The 19,468-nt window shown below is 46.1% G+C and overlaps 1 protein-coding gene across 5 annotated transcripts in view; it reads left to right on the top strand.

Moving 5' to 3' along the window:
* Nucleotides 1-6,498: 6,498 nt before the first annotated feature.
* Nucleotides 6,499-19,468, top strand: part of LOC136838823 (uncharacterized) — a 185,043-nt gene continuing 172,073 nt past the window's right edge. For 2 of the 5 annotated variants that reach the window (XM_067104445.1, XM_067104443.1), the window contains exon 1: nucleotides 6,499-6,636. In XM_067104445.1, coding sequence (XP_066960546.1) covers nucleotides 6,634-6,636 — 3 coding nt within the window. In that variant the 5' untranslated portion in view covers nucleotides 6,499-6,633. Of the gene's footprint in view, nucleotides 6,790-19,468 lie in introns of all 5 variants that reach the window. The other 3 variants (XM_067104442.1, XM_067104446.1, XM_067104444.1) reach the window with 2 other exon arrangements.

Raw genomic sequence — 19,468 nt, 5'->3', positions numbered from 1 at the left:
AATCAAACTTCCCCTGTTCTCGTGGCAAAACACGGCATCATGGTTCCGGCATGCAGACACACACTTTCGCATGGAGCGCATCTCAGACGATGCTACCAAATCAGACATAGTCATGATGGCGCTCCCGGAAGAAGTATTCTACAGAATCTCCCCCTGGCTGGACATGCATCCGGACAAAGTCACATACAGAGACTTAAAAAACAAACTGCTGAATTCTTACTCCATGCCCATGTCCGAGAGAGCACAGCGCGCATTCGACCTATTATCCCAGTCCCTCGGAGCTGCATCACCCAGGGAAGCCTGGGATCAGCTGCGGGGCTTGATAACACTCGCAGGCCATGGCAATTTTCCTTCGGCGCCTCCCACAGGAAGTTCAGTGCCAGATAAGGGATGCAGAGAACCTAGACATGGATGCCTTAGTCGACGACACCTAGAAACTATACGAGGCCACCAAGGCTTCAACACATGCCACTGCCCTCGCAGCCGCCACCCTGGGAGCCTGCAACCTGTCAGAGGAAGGCGGCAATGACGACAGAGACATCAACCCCATTTATAAGAAGAGACTGCCACTCAGAGAGCACAGGACATTGTCAAACCCGGCGTGGTGTTTCTACAATAGAAAGTTTGGGACCAACTCCAGAACCTGCAGGCCTCCCTGTTCTTTCACAAAAAACGACAAAGGCGGTCACAAATAACAGCTGTGGCCGCGAAATCCAACTCCCCCCGCCAGCAGGTTTTTTAATCACGGACGAAATTTCCAAACTATGCCTGCTGGTAGATATGGAGGCAATGCAGTTGGTCTTCCCACCATCCAGGGATGGTTTAGAAAACATGCCTGACTCAATACCTGCCCTCATAACAGCAAACAGAACTCCCATCTGCACTTATGGCACGATCACCCAGGCTATCTCAATCCTGGGGCGCAGATACCACTGGCCTTTCGTCATAGCAGATGTTAAGTTCCCCCTACTAGCGCAGACTTCCTAGGGCACCACGGACTTCTAGTTGACGTCACCAGACAACGACTCCTCGACACAGGAACGTGCCACTCCCGTCAGCTCTCCACCGGACCTGGAATGCCCACCATCTGCTCCACAGCCCCCAACAGCTACACGTCCCTCCTACAAGAGTTCCCGGACGTATTCAAGCCAGAACTGCACCAGTCACCTGGGGCTTCAGCAAAGCACAGCATCTTCCACCACATCACCATGACGGGCCCACCAACCCATGCCAAGTTCCGATGACTGTCCCCCCAGAAGTTACAAGACGCCAAACGGGCCTTCGCAGAAATGGAACGCATGGACGTCTGTAAAAAGGCATCAAGCCCGTAGGCGTCTCCCCTCCACATGGTAAAGAAATCCAATGGTTCATGGAGGCCTTGCGGGGACTATCGACACCTGAATTTGGTAACAACAGCAGACCACTACCCCCTCCCTAACATGCAGGACCTGACGGGCGCCCTCCACGGAGCCAAAATTTTCTTCAAGATGGACCTACTGAAGTCGCACTTCCAAGTCCCTGTACATCCTGACTACATCCCAAAAACCGCCATCATCATGCCTTTCGGGAGCTACACATTTTCCTATTCCACTTTCGGTCTCAGGAACGCAAGCGCCACATTCCAGCGCCTGATGGACACCATGTTGGGAGATCTGCCTTTCTGTATCTGCTACGTCAACGACATCCTCATTTTCTCCAGGTCCCCAGAGGAACACCTTCGCCATGTCTGAGCTGTCATGAAACGCCTGCAGGACAGCGGATTAGTTGTCAGCTTCGACAAGTGCATTTTCGGGAAAGAAAAAGTAGACTTCCTAGGCCACGAGATTTCCCCAGCAGGAGCGCACCCCACAGCCTCTAAAGTAAAAGCTATAAAAAATTTCCCGGAACCACAAACCATCAAGGCCCTTCAGGAGTTTCTTGGGGTGATAAACTACTACTGGTGCTTCATTCCAGATATCGCCCACATCATGTACCCCCTGACATCAATCCTGAAGGGGAAACCAAAAACACTAACATGGGAAGCTCCGCAGCAGCAGGCATTCATTCAAACGAAAAGGGCCCTCTCCCGTGCCACCACCTTAACTCATCATAACCCCGTCGCTGCCCTCAGGTTGACAACGGATGACAGCAACATCACCCGCGGTGCAGTGCTCGAGCAGCTGGTGAACGTCACGCCCCAGCCCTTGGCCTTCTTCAGCCACAAGTTTTCGCCAGCTGAGACCTGCTACAGTGCCTTCGACAGAGAGCTGCTGGCTATTTACCAGGCTGTGAGGCACTTCAAGTACCTGCTGGAGGGTACCGAATTCACAATCCTAACAGACCACAAACCCTTGGTTCACGCATTTGCAAAGCAGGGGGACGCGTGGTCTGCAAGGCAACTGCGACACCTGACCGCCATCTCCGAATTCGGTTGCACCATCAACTATGTTCCTGGCAAGAAAAACCCAGTGGCCAACACTGTCAAGAGTAGAAATCAATTCCCTTCACCTCGGCATCAACTACGAAGACCTGGCGAGAGAACAAGCAGTGGACCCAGAGATGGCGGACTACAGGATGGCCGTGGCAGCTCTCAAATGGAAAGACATGCCCTTAGCAAACTCGGACACAACTCTCCTCTGCGACACCAGCACAGGCCACCCACGTCCCCTGGTGCCCACCTCGAGGAGAAAGCAAGAGTTCGACATAGTCCATGGTCTCTCCCATCTATCGGGGCGCACAACAGAGCACCTCATGACTGACGTCTGCTAGTGGGCAAAGAGCTGCATCCCATGCCAGACTAGCAAAACATCCCGGCACACAGAGTCCCGGATCGGCTATTTTCCCCAGCCTCGTTGGCAGTTCGGCCACATCGACATCGACATCGTTGGGCCCCTTCCACAGTCAGGGGGAGCCAGATACCTCCTGACGGTCATAGACCGCTCCACTCACTGGCCCGAAGGGACCCCCATGGATGAAGCATCAACAACATCATGCACAGAGGCACTCCTCTCTAGTTGGATAAGCCGCTTCGGAGTGCCAGACAGCATCCCTACGGACAGGGGTCCTGCCTTCCTGTCAGAGCTCTGGGTCTCCCTGACACGCCTGATGGGTACAACTCTACACAGCACAACTGCATACAACAATGCAGCGAACGGCATGGTCGAGAGGGCGCACCGCTCTCTTAAAGCAGCTCTCATGGCACGCTGCACCGACAAGAGGTGGAAGGAACAGCTGCCCTGGGTCCTGCTGGGTCTCCGCACTGCTCCGAAAGCAAATGGTGATGCCTCCCCTGCTGAGAAAGTCTATTGGGAAATATTGGCTGTCCCCGGAGAATTCTTCCCGCTGTTGGCCGATGGCGCCGACACCCCCCTCCCGAGGTTGAGGGAACTCGCACAAAAGTTCGCGCTCTGCCACAAGACCTTCACCGACAGAACCATCACCTACAGCCCACCCGCCTTACACTCCTGCACCTACGTCTTCGTCAGGGTGGACGCCCGCCCTTAACCAGGCCCTACAGGGGCCCCACCGAGTCATCAAGCGAGCCAGCAAAGCATTCCTCCTTGACATCCACGGGCGGTAGGACTGGATCACCATCGACAGGCTGAAACCCGCATTCCTGTTGGACAGCGAAGTATGCGAAGAAGAAGGAAGGTGCCCCAGAGTCACCACTCAATACCTGCCTGCAGACGCACCCGCTTCCCCACCAAGACAGGGCCCAGGGTGGCCCAGGAAACTCATCCAGCCAACCCCAGGTGTCAGCTCCACCCCGAGCCCACAGTTCTCCAGAAGCAGGGGGCCCACTCCGACTGACCCAGCGCCTCTGTGATTAATACTATTTTATCCAATAATTGCTCCTCTAATTATTGTCTTGTGCAGGGGGAGTATTTGTAAGGGCGACAAATCGCCTCTCCTTTTTTGTGTTTCTCCCTTCAGATGTACATTAATCACGTCATGTATATCACCTGTCTTTATTTCAGATTCTTTATGTACCTCATCTTATGCATCATTGTACGGCCTTTCCGCCGATATGTATATCTACCTTTTATATGCCATGTAACGAATATTGTACGTATTTTTATGCTTGTCAAAAAACACAAATTCTGTATGGACGCAGCGGGGGGCCTCGGGTCGCCTGCTACCTTTCCGTCCGCTTTTTGTTTTATAAACACCTGTCGAGAATAATAAAGAATCAGTCTCTCTTTTGACATTTCTCTTGAACCTCACACAGGAAGCAGAGAATAACTACACTCTCAAAAAATGAAGCAGAGTACGCAACACTTTGTGAAGCAACAAGAGAAGTAGTTCATTTCAGAAAGCTGCTTTGGGAACTTGGATTCAAGAATTTTGTCGACAAACCAACAGAAATAAATGTTGACAATTAGGGTTCCATAGCCTTATCAAATGACACTCCTTGCTCTGAGAGATCAAAGTACATTGACACCCAAACGCACTTTGTACTAGGGCAAATCAACCTGAGAAAAATCAACATCATATGCGTTCCATCAAAGAAGAATTTGGATAATCTCCTTACCAAGATCATCAGCGCAGAGAGGACCCAAGAACTAATCACTAAGTTAGGACTATGTCTGCTGTAAAAGTGCCACTGATTTAGACAATACCTTACTCGTCACTTATACCAAATAATGGTTTTATCATTGTCGAATTTGCAAGTTTCTATTTGCCAATTATTTTGCAATGTTAATTCGTAGTTTACTTATTCTATTACTAATACTCATTGTTTACATATTTTACCCATCATTATTTACTAGTTAAGTGCAGCTATAAACTGTCAGTGTTTGACGTCTAATCAAATCCTTTTATTGCAACATTATATTCTCTTTATCACCTTATTTTGTGTACTTGCATGTCATTTCATGGGAAACTAGACAAAATGCACCATTGTCTGAATGCACCATTAGACTAGACAGAATGCACTACCAGCCTGGCCTAAATGCACCAACCACTTAGTCTGAATGCACCATTTTGTAAACACTGTAGTCTGAATGTACCACACTGCATAAAAATGCGCTTGTTTTCTGGTTGATTCTGGTATCATCAAATTTTTGTCATTCTTACTAGAAACTGGTTAAATCTCAAAAGTTTTTAGCTTGTTAAAAGTAGTTAATAAGTAATTTAAAGAATGGAGAGTCTTATTTCTTTACTAAAGATTTTATATCATTCATCCTTTTTATCATATTTGATATCAATATTTATTTTATTTTATATATTCCAGCTTAGTCTACAGGATATGAATTTTTATGGCAGAAGTCTTAAAGTGTCTTGTTGTTTTGTAATATTCTATTTTTATTCAGAAACGGTTAGGCTTGTAGTTTAAATTAAGAGTAACTACCTACCAACGTAGTAAAGTTTTAAACTTCTCCCTCATAATATAATGTGTTTGTTGGTTTTGTAATATTCTATTTTTATTCAGACTTTTTAAAATAATTCACTTTATCAAAGAAAATAATCCTTCAAAGTTAATATATATAGTTACCTATATAGTTACCCAAAGAACAGGTGTTAAGTGAATTAAGTTGGTGCATTGGGACCATAAGGAATAATACATTTTAACTGGTTAGTTTTAATCTTCTTCTCATATCATAATGTATTTGTTGGTGTTGTAATATTCTTTCTGTATTCAGACTTTGTAAACGATTCACTATATCAAGGGAAATAATCCTGCAAAGTGAATATAGATCCCTATATAGTTCCCCAAAGAGCAAGTGTTATGTGAATTAAGCTAGTGCATTGGGACCACAAAGATGCAAATTAGATGCACTTAATTAGGCTGCATTCAGACTAGTGTTGGTGCATTTAGTCGACCATTTCTGTTCAAATCAATGTACAGGTATTTTGTAATGTCAGTGCAAAATATATATATATTTTTTAATAACTTTTTTCTTCTTAACTCAAGTTATAACGACACTGTTCATCAAGTACAGGTGTGTCTAAACATATGATTCTCTGTTTTCTCTTTAATGATTTGTTTAATTTTAAATTTACCGCCTGGCATCAGCGAACGAGATGGTTAGATCGTCGCATATTTACCAGAATATAAACAAACCCGCCCGAGATGGCCACTGGACCCAAGTAGACAACTGCCAGTTGGACATTAAAACGCACGAAGAGAAAGCGTGATTTTATTACTCCGACTCGCGATGAAAGAAAGGCATAATTAATGTCAAAGGAAGTCGAATTAATGAAGAATACCATAATAACACATAACCACTTCATAAGAGTTAAAGTAATGCATTTGACCTGAAGCGGTTTCTTACTAAGATTCTTAAAAACAAGACGATTTTCATCTGCATGCAGCGATGTGTACGGCCACTAAGAAAATACAAAATATCTTTTAAGAGACACAAAAAGATTTTTAGATTTATCAACTTTTCCTATCCAATGTTGGGCTGGGCAAGCGGCTTAGCCTACTGTAGCCTATATCATAACATTACACAAAAGTATAGAGCAGAGAGAATGATAGACTTATCTTATCAATCATCTTGCTGGTTAAAGACCAGTCACTGATAAGACTTATCCTCAATGCTGCCAATGTTTAATGTTCACGAGGAAAGACTTGTTCTCTAGCTTTCCCTATCGGGAGTAATCCCATTCAAAATCGACGCTCAACAACCTGCTCCTGAAAAATCCATCTGTATGGTACGTGTATTTTGAGAAGAGGAAGTCAGGTTTTGTTTACGTTTGATCGAACATGACATCGAAGTGATATCACAGTTGCAACCCGTGTAACACGATAGTAACCCAGAGTAACGTCACGTATGTAACGTTATGGGGAAAGACAGGAGATATATGGTAAGAAAGTAGAAATAAATGTGTTCTAGGGTAGCCCTAACCCTTTGGGCTATGTTGGTTAATACCAGTGGAAGTTGGGTAACCAATGCAACCTTCGATTTTGCAGAGTCTAGCCTAAGGTATTAGGATGTGCCAGTGAGTAAAATTAGTTGTCCCACCAAAAACTGGGTGGTAGTCTTTGCAGAGTAGGGAGACATGGGATGGTAATTTTGCCTCTAAAGCTTCCTTAGATTGAAAATTACTGTATGCGCTTCAAACCACTGTAAAATTGAGTATTGTGTTATTTGCTAGCCTACTTGAATATTCAGTGTAGTTTTGCAGCCTAAAGTCCTGGGGGGCGAAGCTCCGACCAGCTGAGGGCATGGTGCCCCCAATTCACATTAAGTAGGTAAGTTCTTGTTAGGTCAGAGCACAACATCTAGGCCTGCTGTTCTGTTTCCAATATTCCATGTTACTTGCGGGTGACCAGGGGTGGCGAAGCCCCCTGGCCCAGGTTAAGGCATGTCATCCTATGTCAGGTTAGGAAGGGAAGGTCTGGTTAGGTCAGGGAATGACATCTACAGTAGTCCTGCTGATTTTTAATATTCAGTGATACTTGGGTGGAGGTCTAGGGGGCAAATCCCCCACCCAGCCAGGTCAGGGCATGGCACCCGAAGTTAGTTTAGTAAGGAAAGGTTTTGTTAGATCATAACATGGCATTCTAGGAAAGGTTAGGTTTGGCCCATTTTCATAGTTGGATTTCTCACACCTGCCCATCTCCCTGCCCTAGCCTATATCCACACTCAGAAACAGATGTTACTTTTCCTCTTCCTACTACTTGGGCCTAGATTTCTGTAGCATGATGAATTCTGACAAGCCTATTACTGGCTTAACATCCCTAAAGGAAAGGGTCATTGATAAGGAAAAATGTGAATAGGCTATTCACAAGTATGTCTTATATAAATGTCTATTATATATAATATTAAATGCCCATTTCCACTAGGTTAACCCTACCTATATTGAACATTTTTTGGGGGATCCCAAGGGAAATGGTTTGTATTTGTATAGGGCAGCTGCTAATTTTCATCGCAACTTAATTTTTTGTTGTGTATGAGGTGTTGTTCAGGTAGGTTAAGTTTATCTAATCAGAGGCTTGATTAGAATGTATTTAAAAGAGGTTCAAGATATTGAGGTAGTAGCATGACATCTCTCACTCTAGGACAAGATGGCAAGTAGGCTACTACTCCAGGCAAAAATGCAGAAGATTTGCACACACTATTTTTCTTGGTTGCAGCCTGCTAAAAAGTAGATCAAAGACATAGGGTATTGCAAAAGGAATGTACCCTAACTTAACCTATCCCATGTGCCATGCCCTGATCTGGCTGAGGGGGCCCTGAGTCCTTTATCCCCCAACTTGACATGGTACCTAGTAGAATGACATGTGCACACCTATTCTGCAATACTGTATTACAATACCTAGCCCAGATCTGAGAGATTTTTAATGAGATGAATACCTATAATTTCTGTTGCTTAGGCTAGATTTTTTTTTTTTTGTCATCTTTCGTAATTGCATACATGAACCTTATGCACTTACATATCCTACTACCTCAGACCTTGCTATGAGATAGGCTACTTGCATACAGGATTAGGCACTTACCAACAGGTGTGCCAAGGCGTGGATGAGAGTAGCGACAACCAAAATTATACATCCTAAAATAACTTAAACTCTTCCAACCTACATAACCATGTTGAGAATCCAAATCTCACCAACCCTGGCGACTTTCTATAAAAATTGGTTAGTGGAATACTGACCTGTTAACTAATGGTAAATTAGACTGTAATTTGGTGAAATTGAATAAGAATAATGTAAATCAGAGCAGGGTTTAGCAACTTGCAGCAGGACTTGGTGGGGTTTGGGACACGTATTTCTTGACTCTAGTGAAGTTCTGGAGAATTACTTGATCGTAATTTGTTTCATGAAGTGAAATACATGGATAGAATTTGTGAGTTGGAATGAAAAACAGGGATTCTGAAAGGGAACAGTATTTCATGAATCAGGTAAACGGAAATTGGCGATTTTCGTCGCTAGACAAGCGCCGTAAAACCAGATCCCCGATAACGGAGCCTGCCGATAACCGGGAACTGCCTGTACTTAGCTTTGTAATTACTTGGTAAATATATATAAAACTTTGTTTTGTCATAAAAATGTCATTTTTACCTTGTTTTGATGTTACCTTGTATATGTGAATCTGGTGTATTAGTGTGGCTAATTACAGGCAGTCCCACCGGCGCTAGTAAGTGGAAATCAGCGTATATTGGCGCTGAAAATCACTGATTTTCATCGCTAGACAAGCCCCATAAAACCATATCACCGATAACTGAGCCCACCGATAACCAGGGACTGCCTACACACAATTTAGTTACATTTTTAATGCTGACCTAACATATTTTTGTTATATGACTTGTGTACCCTTCCTGGATCAAGTTACCCTACTGGATAAACATTAAGCCTGGGTCCAAAGTTAAATTTCACTTTTAACCTGTTCAAAGTCTTAAAGTCATTACTACACACCATATGTAGTCCAGTTTGCCTGATTCATGAAATACTTATCCCTTTTTGCCAGTTTTTGGTTTGATTACCTAATTTCCTTAGGTTATATTGTCATTAAGCTATCCATAAACCTGTCCTAAGCCTAGCCTACCACCTTCACTGAGGACAAGATGAACTCAAATTACATTCCACCTAACAGGCTTGTACTAGCTATAGAAAAATTTGGTCTGTCAAGAAGCACAACTTGCTATCTTATTAGCAGAGTGTACTGTACCCAAACTTATCTTGTAAACTATGTCACCTGTATATGCTAGTCAAACCTAGCCCTCTGTATACTCAGAGGTAGGCTACCATGAGTAACTCACTACTATGCTATGCATTTCAAATAGTATCTAGCCTCAGAAGTATTGAAGTAGTAAATTAAAGTTACAATGGTAACATGCATTTCATTTTTAGATTACTGTATAATCTAGTCTTAGAAATTAAAGCAGATGATAAGCCTTCTGTGAGGGTACCCAACATGAAGTGACTCATGCTCTCCTCATGGTTTCATCCCTGAGTAAACAGTTAAGGCTGAACGTAGCAATGAACACACTTGTGTTTGGAAAATAAAAAGGATATTGTGACAGCAAGGCATTGTGGACAAATGATGTATATCTGTTTCTACAAGAATACGAATTTTGTCTTGTACTTAGAATACTATCAGCAAAGGCTGGTCCATTTGCATATGTTTGGTAACAAGGTTGCTACATGGCAGTGGGGGTGAGGGAACTCTCCCTGGCTTACTGAGTAGATATACTGTGCTTGTCTCCACCATGGTTGCAATTGAAGTTGTTTTCTTTGCTTCCATTGGGATGGTGTCCACTTAGAGCCTACCCCTTCCACTCTGCCTGTGGGGGTTATTTGCAGACCAGATGATGACCAAGCACTCACCCTGTGCATGGTGCTGTGATAGGGGAACCTGCTTTTTCCCCCCACTTGCCTTGTTCCCATCTCCCTGGCCCGCCCTCTGACAGGTCAACATTAAGACAACCCCAAGAATCAAAGAAGTGATTGAAGGTGATGGGGCTCTCTTTTGGCTTACTAGGAGAACCTACCTTAATTACCATCCTTGAACATTGGTCTTGGGCCACAAGTTCTTTGCGCAGTCAGTTTTCAAAGACCCCAGCCCTTCAGCTTTGGCTTTCCCTCAAGATTCTGCCTGCCAAACTTCAGCTTTTCCCAGTGTTTCTAATGCTGCTGCTGCAGCTATTCTGGCAGCTCATGTTTCTTTCCTTCGAGGATGTCTCCCTTGTTGTATTATTGGCAGACGTGTGAGGTTTGAGAGGCCCATGCTTGTGGAAGGTTGAAGAATTGTCACCAAACTTCCTGCTTATCCTTACTGCCTTCCTCCTAGAATTGATGTAGGCAAAGGAAAAAGGAACAGAGGCATCCTCCACAAGAAGGCTAAAAAATTCACTCACGGCTGTTGCTCCTCTGCTGGGAATGATTGTGATTCCAGTTCCTATTCACAGGGCCAGGTAATCATGATGGCTGCAGATGGTTCAGTTCATGATTCCATTTTGACTAATCTCTTGCATGCTTCTTTCCATGCACAGTCCTCGGTGCACAACTCAGTCACTTCTAGTCACTTGTGCTCTTCACAGAAGAGGACTGATCTTGGCTCCCCCCCTCATGTTTCTTCAGAAGTACTAAGGATGAGCCTGCACTTTCTGGGACCCCAGTCATCTTAGCCTCAGGGCTGCCAGTGGTCTGCCACAAAATATCCCAGGACGTTGTCATGATTAGTCCTTAGACAACTGAGGGTATGGTTTTGTACAGCTCCAGCTCTGACTACATCAAAGTGTTCACAACCTAGTGCTACCTAGCTCCTGCTATGGTGCTACACCAAACCCTGCATTGTTTGGAGGGTTTACATCTGAAAAGTGTGGACTCCTGCACACCTAATTTAGGTGGCGGTAAGGATGACTGCTTTCAGTCACCTCTGTTGCGTTCAGATTGTGGCTGTGTGTCTGAGACCTGTTACAGGCAATCGTCTTGATCCCCAGAGTAGGGCCAAGTCAGGCTACTGTGTTCCCCTTCAATTTGGTAGAGGACCTAGTTTGCTATGTAATGGATTCTACCAGACCTTATGGTCCTTTATCCACACAGCCCTGGCAGGTCAAACTTAACAGGTATTTTAGCTCATTCGTGAATACAGTGGTCTTTGGAAGGCAACCAGGGTGGCTCCCCAATGCCTGGTGTCCTCGGAGTTCACCCTGGAGTCTGCATCATCCAGATTGGTTGTTCTGGTCCCTGCTTGCTTGGTGTGGATTTGAGGAGGTTGATTCTATAATCTCTTAATCAAAGAATTTCTTTTTGTCAAGTTGTTCCTCCAAGTAGCTTCCCCTACCTATGACATGGCAACAAAAGTAAAATGTCCCAGAGGAGGCTGAAACCTCCCCCCCTTGCAGATGGACCCATCAGTCTGAAGGCAGATGAACAACTTTGGGTTGGAACAGCTTCAGGCAGAGATCTTTCCCTCTGACGTAGGAGCCATGGAGTCTGCCACCTGAGCTGCAGCCCAGGCTAGACTTGTGATTAGACACGATAGCTTTTTTGGGGTTTCTTCAGAGGAGAAGCCACATAGTTCTGAAGATTGTTTGTGTGACTTTCCTCTCACACCAGTCTGCAGACCCGTGGACTAATCTGGTGTTGAAGAGGTGTGATGGAGTTAGAAGCCTCTTTTCAAGGCAGGTTTTGATGGAGTGCTACTAGCTCCATTTTAACAAAATAGTTTCTTGTCTGAAATGTATGGTGGTGAATGGTTGGATGATTGAATATCTGGTATTCTTTCCTTCCTGCTATCTTCTTCCCACTAGCCCAATGCAGGCAAGGTACTCAACAGATCTTCCAACCCCTGCCTTCCATTAGTTGGTAGATGTGACTCCCTCTGTCCTTTTGCTTGGCTGTTAGGGGGTGGGTAGGAAAATTATTGGTAAAGCATAGATATCTTTGTTTTCATGATATGTTACCTACTGAGCTTATCTTCCCTTATGACATGAGAAACCTAAATCATCCTTATTTAACTAGAATGAGGTCACGAGAAGACACTCGGGCACAGGACCCAGTCATCCTTGGCTGATGTACTGGAGACATCCTTCCTTGTTCACTTATGTGGATGGGAAGCTGATATTTCTGGGTGGAAGATCAACACCAGTCATGATCTCGAGGCTGTGCCTCTGCCTAAATAATGAGTTTCCATATGAAAGGTTAGGATTTGTATTCATGTAGCAACAAATCACAAATTTTTAAGAAGACATGCATTTTCTAGATACAGCTCCCTGAGGTTTATCATAATATTACCCCTGACCAAACCCTCAACAGCCCTTCTGCCAAAAAACCCTCAACTGCCCTTCTGCCAAAGGAAAAATTGACACTGCATCTGAGTGAGTGGGTGGTCTCCCCACCCCCTCACTCTCTGCCACCTGTTAACCTTGTTACCAGTCTTCAAAGACTGTCCTAGCTATCACCTAAGGCATTCCATATAAAAGATGTCTGGCTTGTATAGCCTAAAAAAAAATTTTAATTATCATGACATTTTGCAGTATTTTAATTGAACTGATAAAAGCAAGTTCAGTTAGAAAATACGTTGTTTAGTTTTATACAATTTAAATTTATTCTTAAATTATGTTCCACTGATACAAACTTAATCAAGTTTAAATACTGTTTTGTTCATGACACTTACCTGACAGATATATATATAGCTGTATTCTCCGAAAGGGACCGACAGAAATTCAAAAACTTACGACACACGCAGATGGGCCAGGTGGTTAGTACCCATTCCCGCCGCTGGGAGGCGGGTATCAGGAACCATTCCCATTTTCTATTCAGATTTTCTCTGTCGCCGGTACTGTCAACACCTGTTGTCAATACCTCCGCCGTTGGATTTCGTAAACTTTTCCACTGAGTATTCTGATTGTCTTTTGGTTTTTTGACTTTGGCTTTGTGGATAGGCATACGCTTCTTTGGACTGTTTTGATTTTGGTTTTGGCTATTTCTTGAACAAGATGTCTGGTTCTTTCTGCTAGTTTCAGGGTGTGTGTTGTGAAGGAGTGTAAGGTGAGGTTACCGAAAGCTTCGGTAGACCCTCACACAGTATGCATGAGATGTAGAGGGCATGTCTGTATGTTGGATGATCGCTGCAAGGAGTGTGAATCGTTGCCTGATTCTGATTGGAAGGCTTACGATTCTTCCGTTCGCAAGCTAGAGCGTGATCGTGTAAGGAGGTCTTCCTCCAGGAGTGTGTCTGTAGGTGGGAGTCAGGGTATTAATTTATCTCCTGTTAATCCTACTAATGCTTCTCCTTTCCTGTAGAGTCGCCTTCAACCCCAGTGATTGCGTCTGCGGAAGGTAATGCCCTTGCGCAGATTTTAAACTCCATTCGTACTTTGGAGTCTAAGGTGTTGGCGATCGAAAGTGTAGTGATCCCCCAGTGTTGTGGAGGGGCGCCAGATCGGCCCTATAATGCCTCTAGGCCTGGACCTCTGCCAACTCCCAGGACTTAGGGAATGGCCATGTCGAAAGCCGCAAGAGGGTTACGGGACCCCACCGATCTGGCGTCCCTTCGCAGGCCTTGTTGACATCTCCCAGGCTGCCAAGGATCGTGCTCGCACACGGATCCTTGGGATTGCTTCGCCCTCCTCCGAGGCCCTCTCCACTTAAGGGGTCGTGTTCTCGGTTGGACTCTCGTCCGTTCAAGAGGAGCCGCGTTGAAGAGGACGCTTCTTCTCCTCTTTCGTGCTTTGGAATCTTCTCCCGACTGGCTGCGCCGATTTGCTGCCGCAGAAGAGGACCAGGACTTCTTCGAGGAGGACGTTGCGAACGCCCCAGCCGCACCAAGAAGAGAGCTCTTGTCGCCCTTGGTAGAAGGAGGAGGACGTCTCCTTCCCCCTCTTCTTCTCATAAGAGCAGCCCTTCTCCTGAGAGGGCTTCCTCTCCTTCGAAGCGTCTTATCCAGGATATGCAGCGGCAGTTAGCTTCCCTTCTCGCTGCTAAGGAGAAGGAGCCTCGTAGGCGCCGTAAGGATTTGACGCTGCCAGTTAAGAGATCTAAGAGGTCTCCCTCTCCTTCTCTTCGTTCGTCTCTCTCCCCTGCAGTTTCTCGTAGTCGCCCTCATCGTTCATCGGATCATCAGCTCTCCTTGCCCCGTCGTGACGCGCTGGTTGATCAGGACGCTCCTCTTGCAGCTCGGCTTGCCGCTAGTAAGAGTTCGCGCCAAGACGCTCTTCTTGACTCTCCTCCTGCTTCTCGCTCTCGTTTTGACGTTCGGCAGGACGCTCCCCAGGACGCTTCTCTTTATTCCCGATCTCTGCACGACGCTCTTCAGGACTCTCGTCAAGAAGCTCGGCGGGTCGCTCGTCAGGACTCTCGTCAGGACGCTCGGCAGCTTGTGAGACAGGACGCTCTTCAGGACGCTCGGCTGCTTGTGAAGCAGGACGCTCGTCAGGACGCTCGGCAGGATGCTTCTGTACGAGTTGTTCCGGATTTTTCGGCTGCTTCTTCCCACGAGAAGAGGTCTCTGGGCCGAATTGGACCCAAAGGTCTTAGTCTCCCTCTAGCCCCGGAAGACTCTCCTGTCGCTCCTGTCGAAGAGGCTGGTTTGTCTCAGGAGTCGGACTCTGCAGAACAGGAGCAGCCCCCTCTGTCGTCTTTCTCCGACTACTGGGTTTTGGCTAGCATGCTTAAGGAACTTTTTCCAGATAAATTTCAGCCTACTGCTCCTCTTTCCCCTCCTCCGCAGTTAGCTTCCTCGAAGGTGAGGAAATCGCCCGGCTTCCTACAAATGAAGACTTCTCTGGCTACTAGAAAAGCTCTCAAGAGAGTCAACTCTTGGATGGAAGATAGGAAGTCTCAAGGAAAATCTTCCTTCGCTCTACCCCCGTCTAGATTGTGCGGGAAAGCTGGAATGTGGTATGAGACGGGAGAGGAAATTGGCTCAAGAGTTCCTTCTTCCTCTCAAGGCGACTTTGCGAGCCTCGTTGATGCTTCAAGGAGGTCTCTTCTTTCTTCGGCGAAAGTGTCCTGGACTCTTTCTGAGACCGACCACCATCTGAAAGGCCTTTTCAAGTCTATGGAGGTTTTTAACTTTCTGGACTGGTGCTTGGGGGCCTTGGACTTAAGGACTCGTAGTCCAGATTCTATTTCTCTGGGGGAGCTGTCCAGTGTACTGTCTTGCATGGACAAGGCCGTCAGGGATGGCGCAGATGAACTGGCTTCGCATTTTGGTACAACCCTCCTAAAGAAGAGGGCTTTGTACTGCAATTTTGCTGCCAAGTCGGTTTCTCCTGTTCAGAGGGCTGAGTTACTTTTTGCCCCTCTGTCTAGCCATCTCTTCCCCCAGCCGCTTGTCAAGGATCTCGCCTCCAGCCTTAAGGAGAAGGCTACTCAGGATCTCCTTGCTCAGTCTTCCAGACGTCCTAGTGTCCCTTCCACGTCATCGCAAGGACTTCCCTCAAGAGACAGAAGCCCTTTCGTGGGGAGATCTTCCTCCTCTAGACCCTTTTCAGAGGAAGAGGTCTCTCCAGAGGCGGACCCCCTTCTTCCCAAAGGGGCAAGAAGTGACTTTCTCCACCTCCAGACATCAGTAGGAGCCAGGCTTCTCCTGTTTTCGGAAGCCTGGAAAGTAAGAGGGGCGGATTCCTGGTCCCTCAATGTAATCAAGAAAGGTTACAGGATCCCGTTCCTCGAAAACCCCCCCCCTGTCCTCAACTCCCAGAGATCTGTCGCCTTCTTACCGTCCGGAGAAGCAACAGATCCTTTTAGATCTGCTGGAAGAAATGATCGAGAAGAGGGCCATAGAGCGAGTCCTGGATCTGGAGTCTCCAGGTTTTTACAATCGTCTCTTCCTAGTTCCAAAACAGTCAGGGGGGTGGAGACCAGTCCTGGACGTCAGCAGACTGAACAATTTTGTCGTCAAAGAAAAGTTCAAAATGGAAACGCCCCAGTCTGTTATCAATGCGCTGCGACCAGGCGATTGGATGGTCTCTCTTGACCTCCAGCACGCTTATTTTCATGTCCCCATTCATCCTCAGTCGAGAAAGTATTTGAGATTTGTCCTGGGGGGAAGAGTGTACCAGTTCAGAGCTCTCTGTTTCGGACTGAGTACAGCTCCTATGGTGTTCACAGTCCTGATGAGGAACGTTGCCCGGTGGCTTCATCTTGCCGGTATAAGGATCTCGCTCTATCTGGACGACTGGCTCATCCGAGCCACATTGGAACAAAGGTGTCTGGAGGACTTACATTCAACTTTGAAGCTGTCAAAGTCCCTGGGACTTCTTGTGAATTTAGAGAAGTCGCATCTGATCCCCTCTCAGTCCATTCTTTATCTGGGGATTCAGATGGATTCAGCGGTTTTTCGAGCCTTTCCATCCCAGGAACGTCAGCAGCACTGCTTCGTAAAAGTTTCAGCCTTCCTGGGGAAAGAAACATGCTCGGTGAGGGAATAGATGAGTCTGCTGGGGACCATTTCATCACTGGAGAAGTTTGTTTCCCTGGGGAGGTTGCATCTCAGACCCCTACAGTTCTTTCTTGCGGACAACTGGAAGAACAAGGAGGATTTGGAGGAGTCTCTCAGGATCTCTCTCTCTGTCAAGGACCATCTTCGGTGGTGGCTCGATCCCTTAAAGTTGGCAGAAGGGGTCTCTCTCTATCTTCAGAACCCCGACCTAGTGTTGTTTTCCGACGCGTCCATGTCGGGATGGGGAGCAACACTAGGGGGGGAGGAAGTGTCAGGCACCTGGAAAGGGGAACAGGTGTCCTGGCACATAAATCTAAAAGAACTGAAAGCGATTTTCTTGGCTCTTCAGTTCTTCAAGATCAAGTTGCAGGCCGGGTAATTCAAGTCAACTCAGACAACACCACGGCCCTGGCGTACCTCAAGAAACAGGGAGGTACTCATTCTCGGTCCCTGTTCTTGATCGCCAAGAGATCCTGCTGTGGGCACATTCTCGTCGGGTGACAATTCTCACTGCGTTTTGTAGCAGGGGTCGAGAATGTACGCGCGGACCTTCTCAGTTGGCAGCATCAGCTTCTGCCAACAAAATGGACTCTGAACGCGAAGTGTGTCAGGAACTTTGGAAGCTTTGGGGACGTCCCCTGGTGGACATTTTTGCAACTTCAAGGACCACAAGGCTGCCTCTTTACTGCTCTCCCGTTCTCGACCCGGGAGCCCTAGCAATAGATGCCTTTCTCTGGGACTGGAAGGGTCTAGATCTGTATGCCTTTCCCCATTCAAGATTCTGGGGAAGTCGTCAGGAAGTTTGTAGCCTCAGAAGGGACGAGAATGACTTTAATCGCCCCTTTGGCCTTCAGCGGAGTGGTTCCCAGAGGTCATGTCTCTCGTGGTGGATTTTCCAAGAACGCTTCCTTTGAGAACAGATCTTCTCAAACAACCCCACTTCGAGAGGTACCACAAAAACCTTCCCGCTCTGAGTCTGACTGCATACAGACTATCGAGAAGTTGCTCAGAGCGAGAGGTTTTTCTAAACCAGTGGCTAAGGCGATCGCTAACGCCAGGAGAGCCTCTTCCAGCGCAGTGTACCAGTCTAAGTGGGTCATTTTTAGGAAGTGGTGTAAACTTAAGGGAATTTCCTCTACCACAACCTCTCTGTCCCAGATAGCGGACTTCCTTTTTTATTTGAGAAAGGATTTAAAGCTGGCAGTCCCTACCATCAAAGGCTATAGGAGTATGCTGTCAACGGTCTTTAGGCATAGAGGCCTTGACTTATCAGACAATAAAGACCTTCATGATCTTCTTAGGTCTTTTGAGACGTCTAAGGTAGCCTCCCCTAAGTTACCTTCGTGGAATTTAGATGTCGTTCTAAAATTCCTGATGTCCAAGAGATTTGAACCTTTACATTCTGCTTCCTTCAAAGATGTAACCAAGAAAGCTATTTTCCTAACTGCTCTGGCGACGGCGAAGAGAGTTAGTGAACTTCAGCGATCAGCAAGATTATAGGTTTCAGAGGCCCTGATGCTGTCTGTTCTCTGAGCCCTATGTTTCTTGCCAAGAATGAAAACCCGTCTTCCCCTTGGCCCAGGTCCTTCGAAATTAAGGGCTTGACGAACATCACTGGACAAGAACCTGAGAGAACCCTGTGTCCTGTCAGGGCTCTGAAATTTTATTTGCAGAGGACCCAGGATTGTAGAGGTCCTTCTAGCAATCTTTGGTGCTCGGTTAAGAGGCCTGATATACCTCTCTCGAAAAATGCCCTGGCGTTCTTTTTTACGAAGCACCATCATAGACGCCCATTCCAGTGTGCTAGACGAGGATTTGAGAACTTTGAAGGTCAAGGCTCACGAAGTGAGAGCCATTGCTACCTCAGTGGCCTTCCAGAAAACCAGTCTCTCAATGACATTCTGGGTGCCACTTTTTGGCGAAAGCAATTCTGTCTTTGCTTCTCATTATCTCACAGAAGTGAAAACGTCCTATGAGAATTGCTGTGCGCTGGGGCCTTACGTTTCCATAAATACGATCTTGGGAACAGAAAGCGACTCTCATCCTCTCCTTTAGTTTTGTTTTTGTGTGTTTTTTTTAAATATTTTATGTGTTGTTTTTTATGGTTGTTGGGTCTCCACCAGTGGTGGTCGCCCCAGTCCTTAGTTTATGTTAATCTTTATTGACGTAACTAGGCTTGGTCAGGTGGTTGTTTAGTTTGTCGCTTACCCTCAAAGTAAGGTCATATGGTCTAGTCACATTGTGGTCTCGCCCCCGTTGACAGATCATCTAGATTTCACCAGCTTTATAGGTCTCTACCTCGCTGGAGTTCTCTAGTAAAGCAGAAGCAGACTTGGGTGACAGTAATCACGAAGTCAGCAATGCTAACAGGTAAGGAACCAAGGCGTCAATCGCCTACATAGGTTTGTTTCCTAAATCCTATTCTGTCTCTTCCCACCTCCAATGGTGGGATTCAGCTATATATATATCTGTCAGGTAAGTGTCATGAACAAAATGATATTTTTATGATAAAATAAAGTTTGTTCATACTTACCTGGCAGATATATATAATCATAGTACCTGCCCTCCTCCCCTCAGGAGACAGTAGTTCTAGTTTCTAGAAAATCTGAATAGAAAATGGGAATGGTTCCTGATACCCGCCTCCCAGCGGC

Source organism: Macrobrachium rosenbergii, chromosome 5, assembly GCF_040412425.1.
Source record: "Macrobrachium rosenbergii isolate ZJJX-2024 chromosome 5, ASM4041242v1, whole genome shotgun sequence".
Taxonomy (NCBI): Eukaryota; Metazoa; Arthropoda; class Malacostraca; order Decapoda; family Palaemonidae; genus Macrobrachium; species Macrobrachium rosenbergii.
Note: the sequence above shows the minus strand (reverse complement) of the source record. Positions and strands in the feature narration are given on the sequence as shown.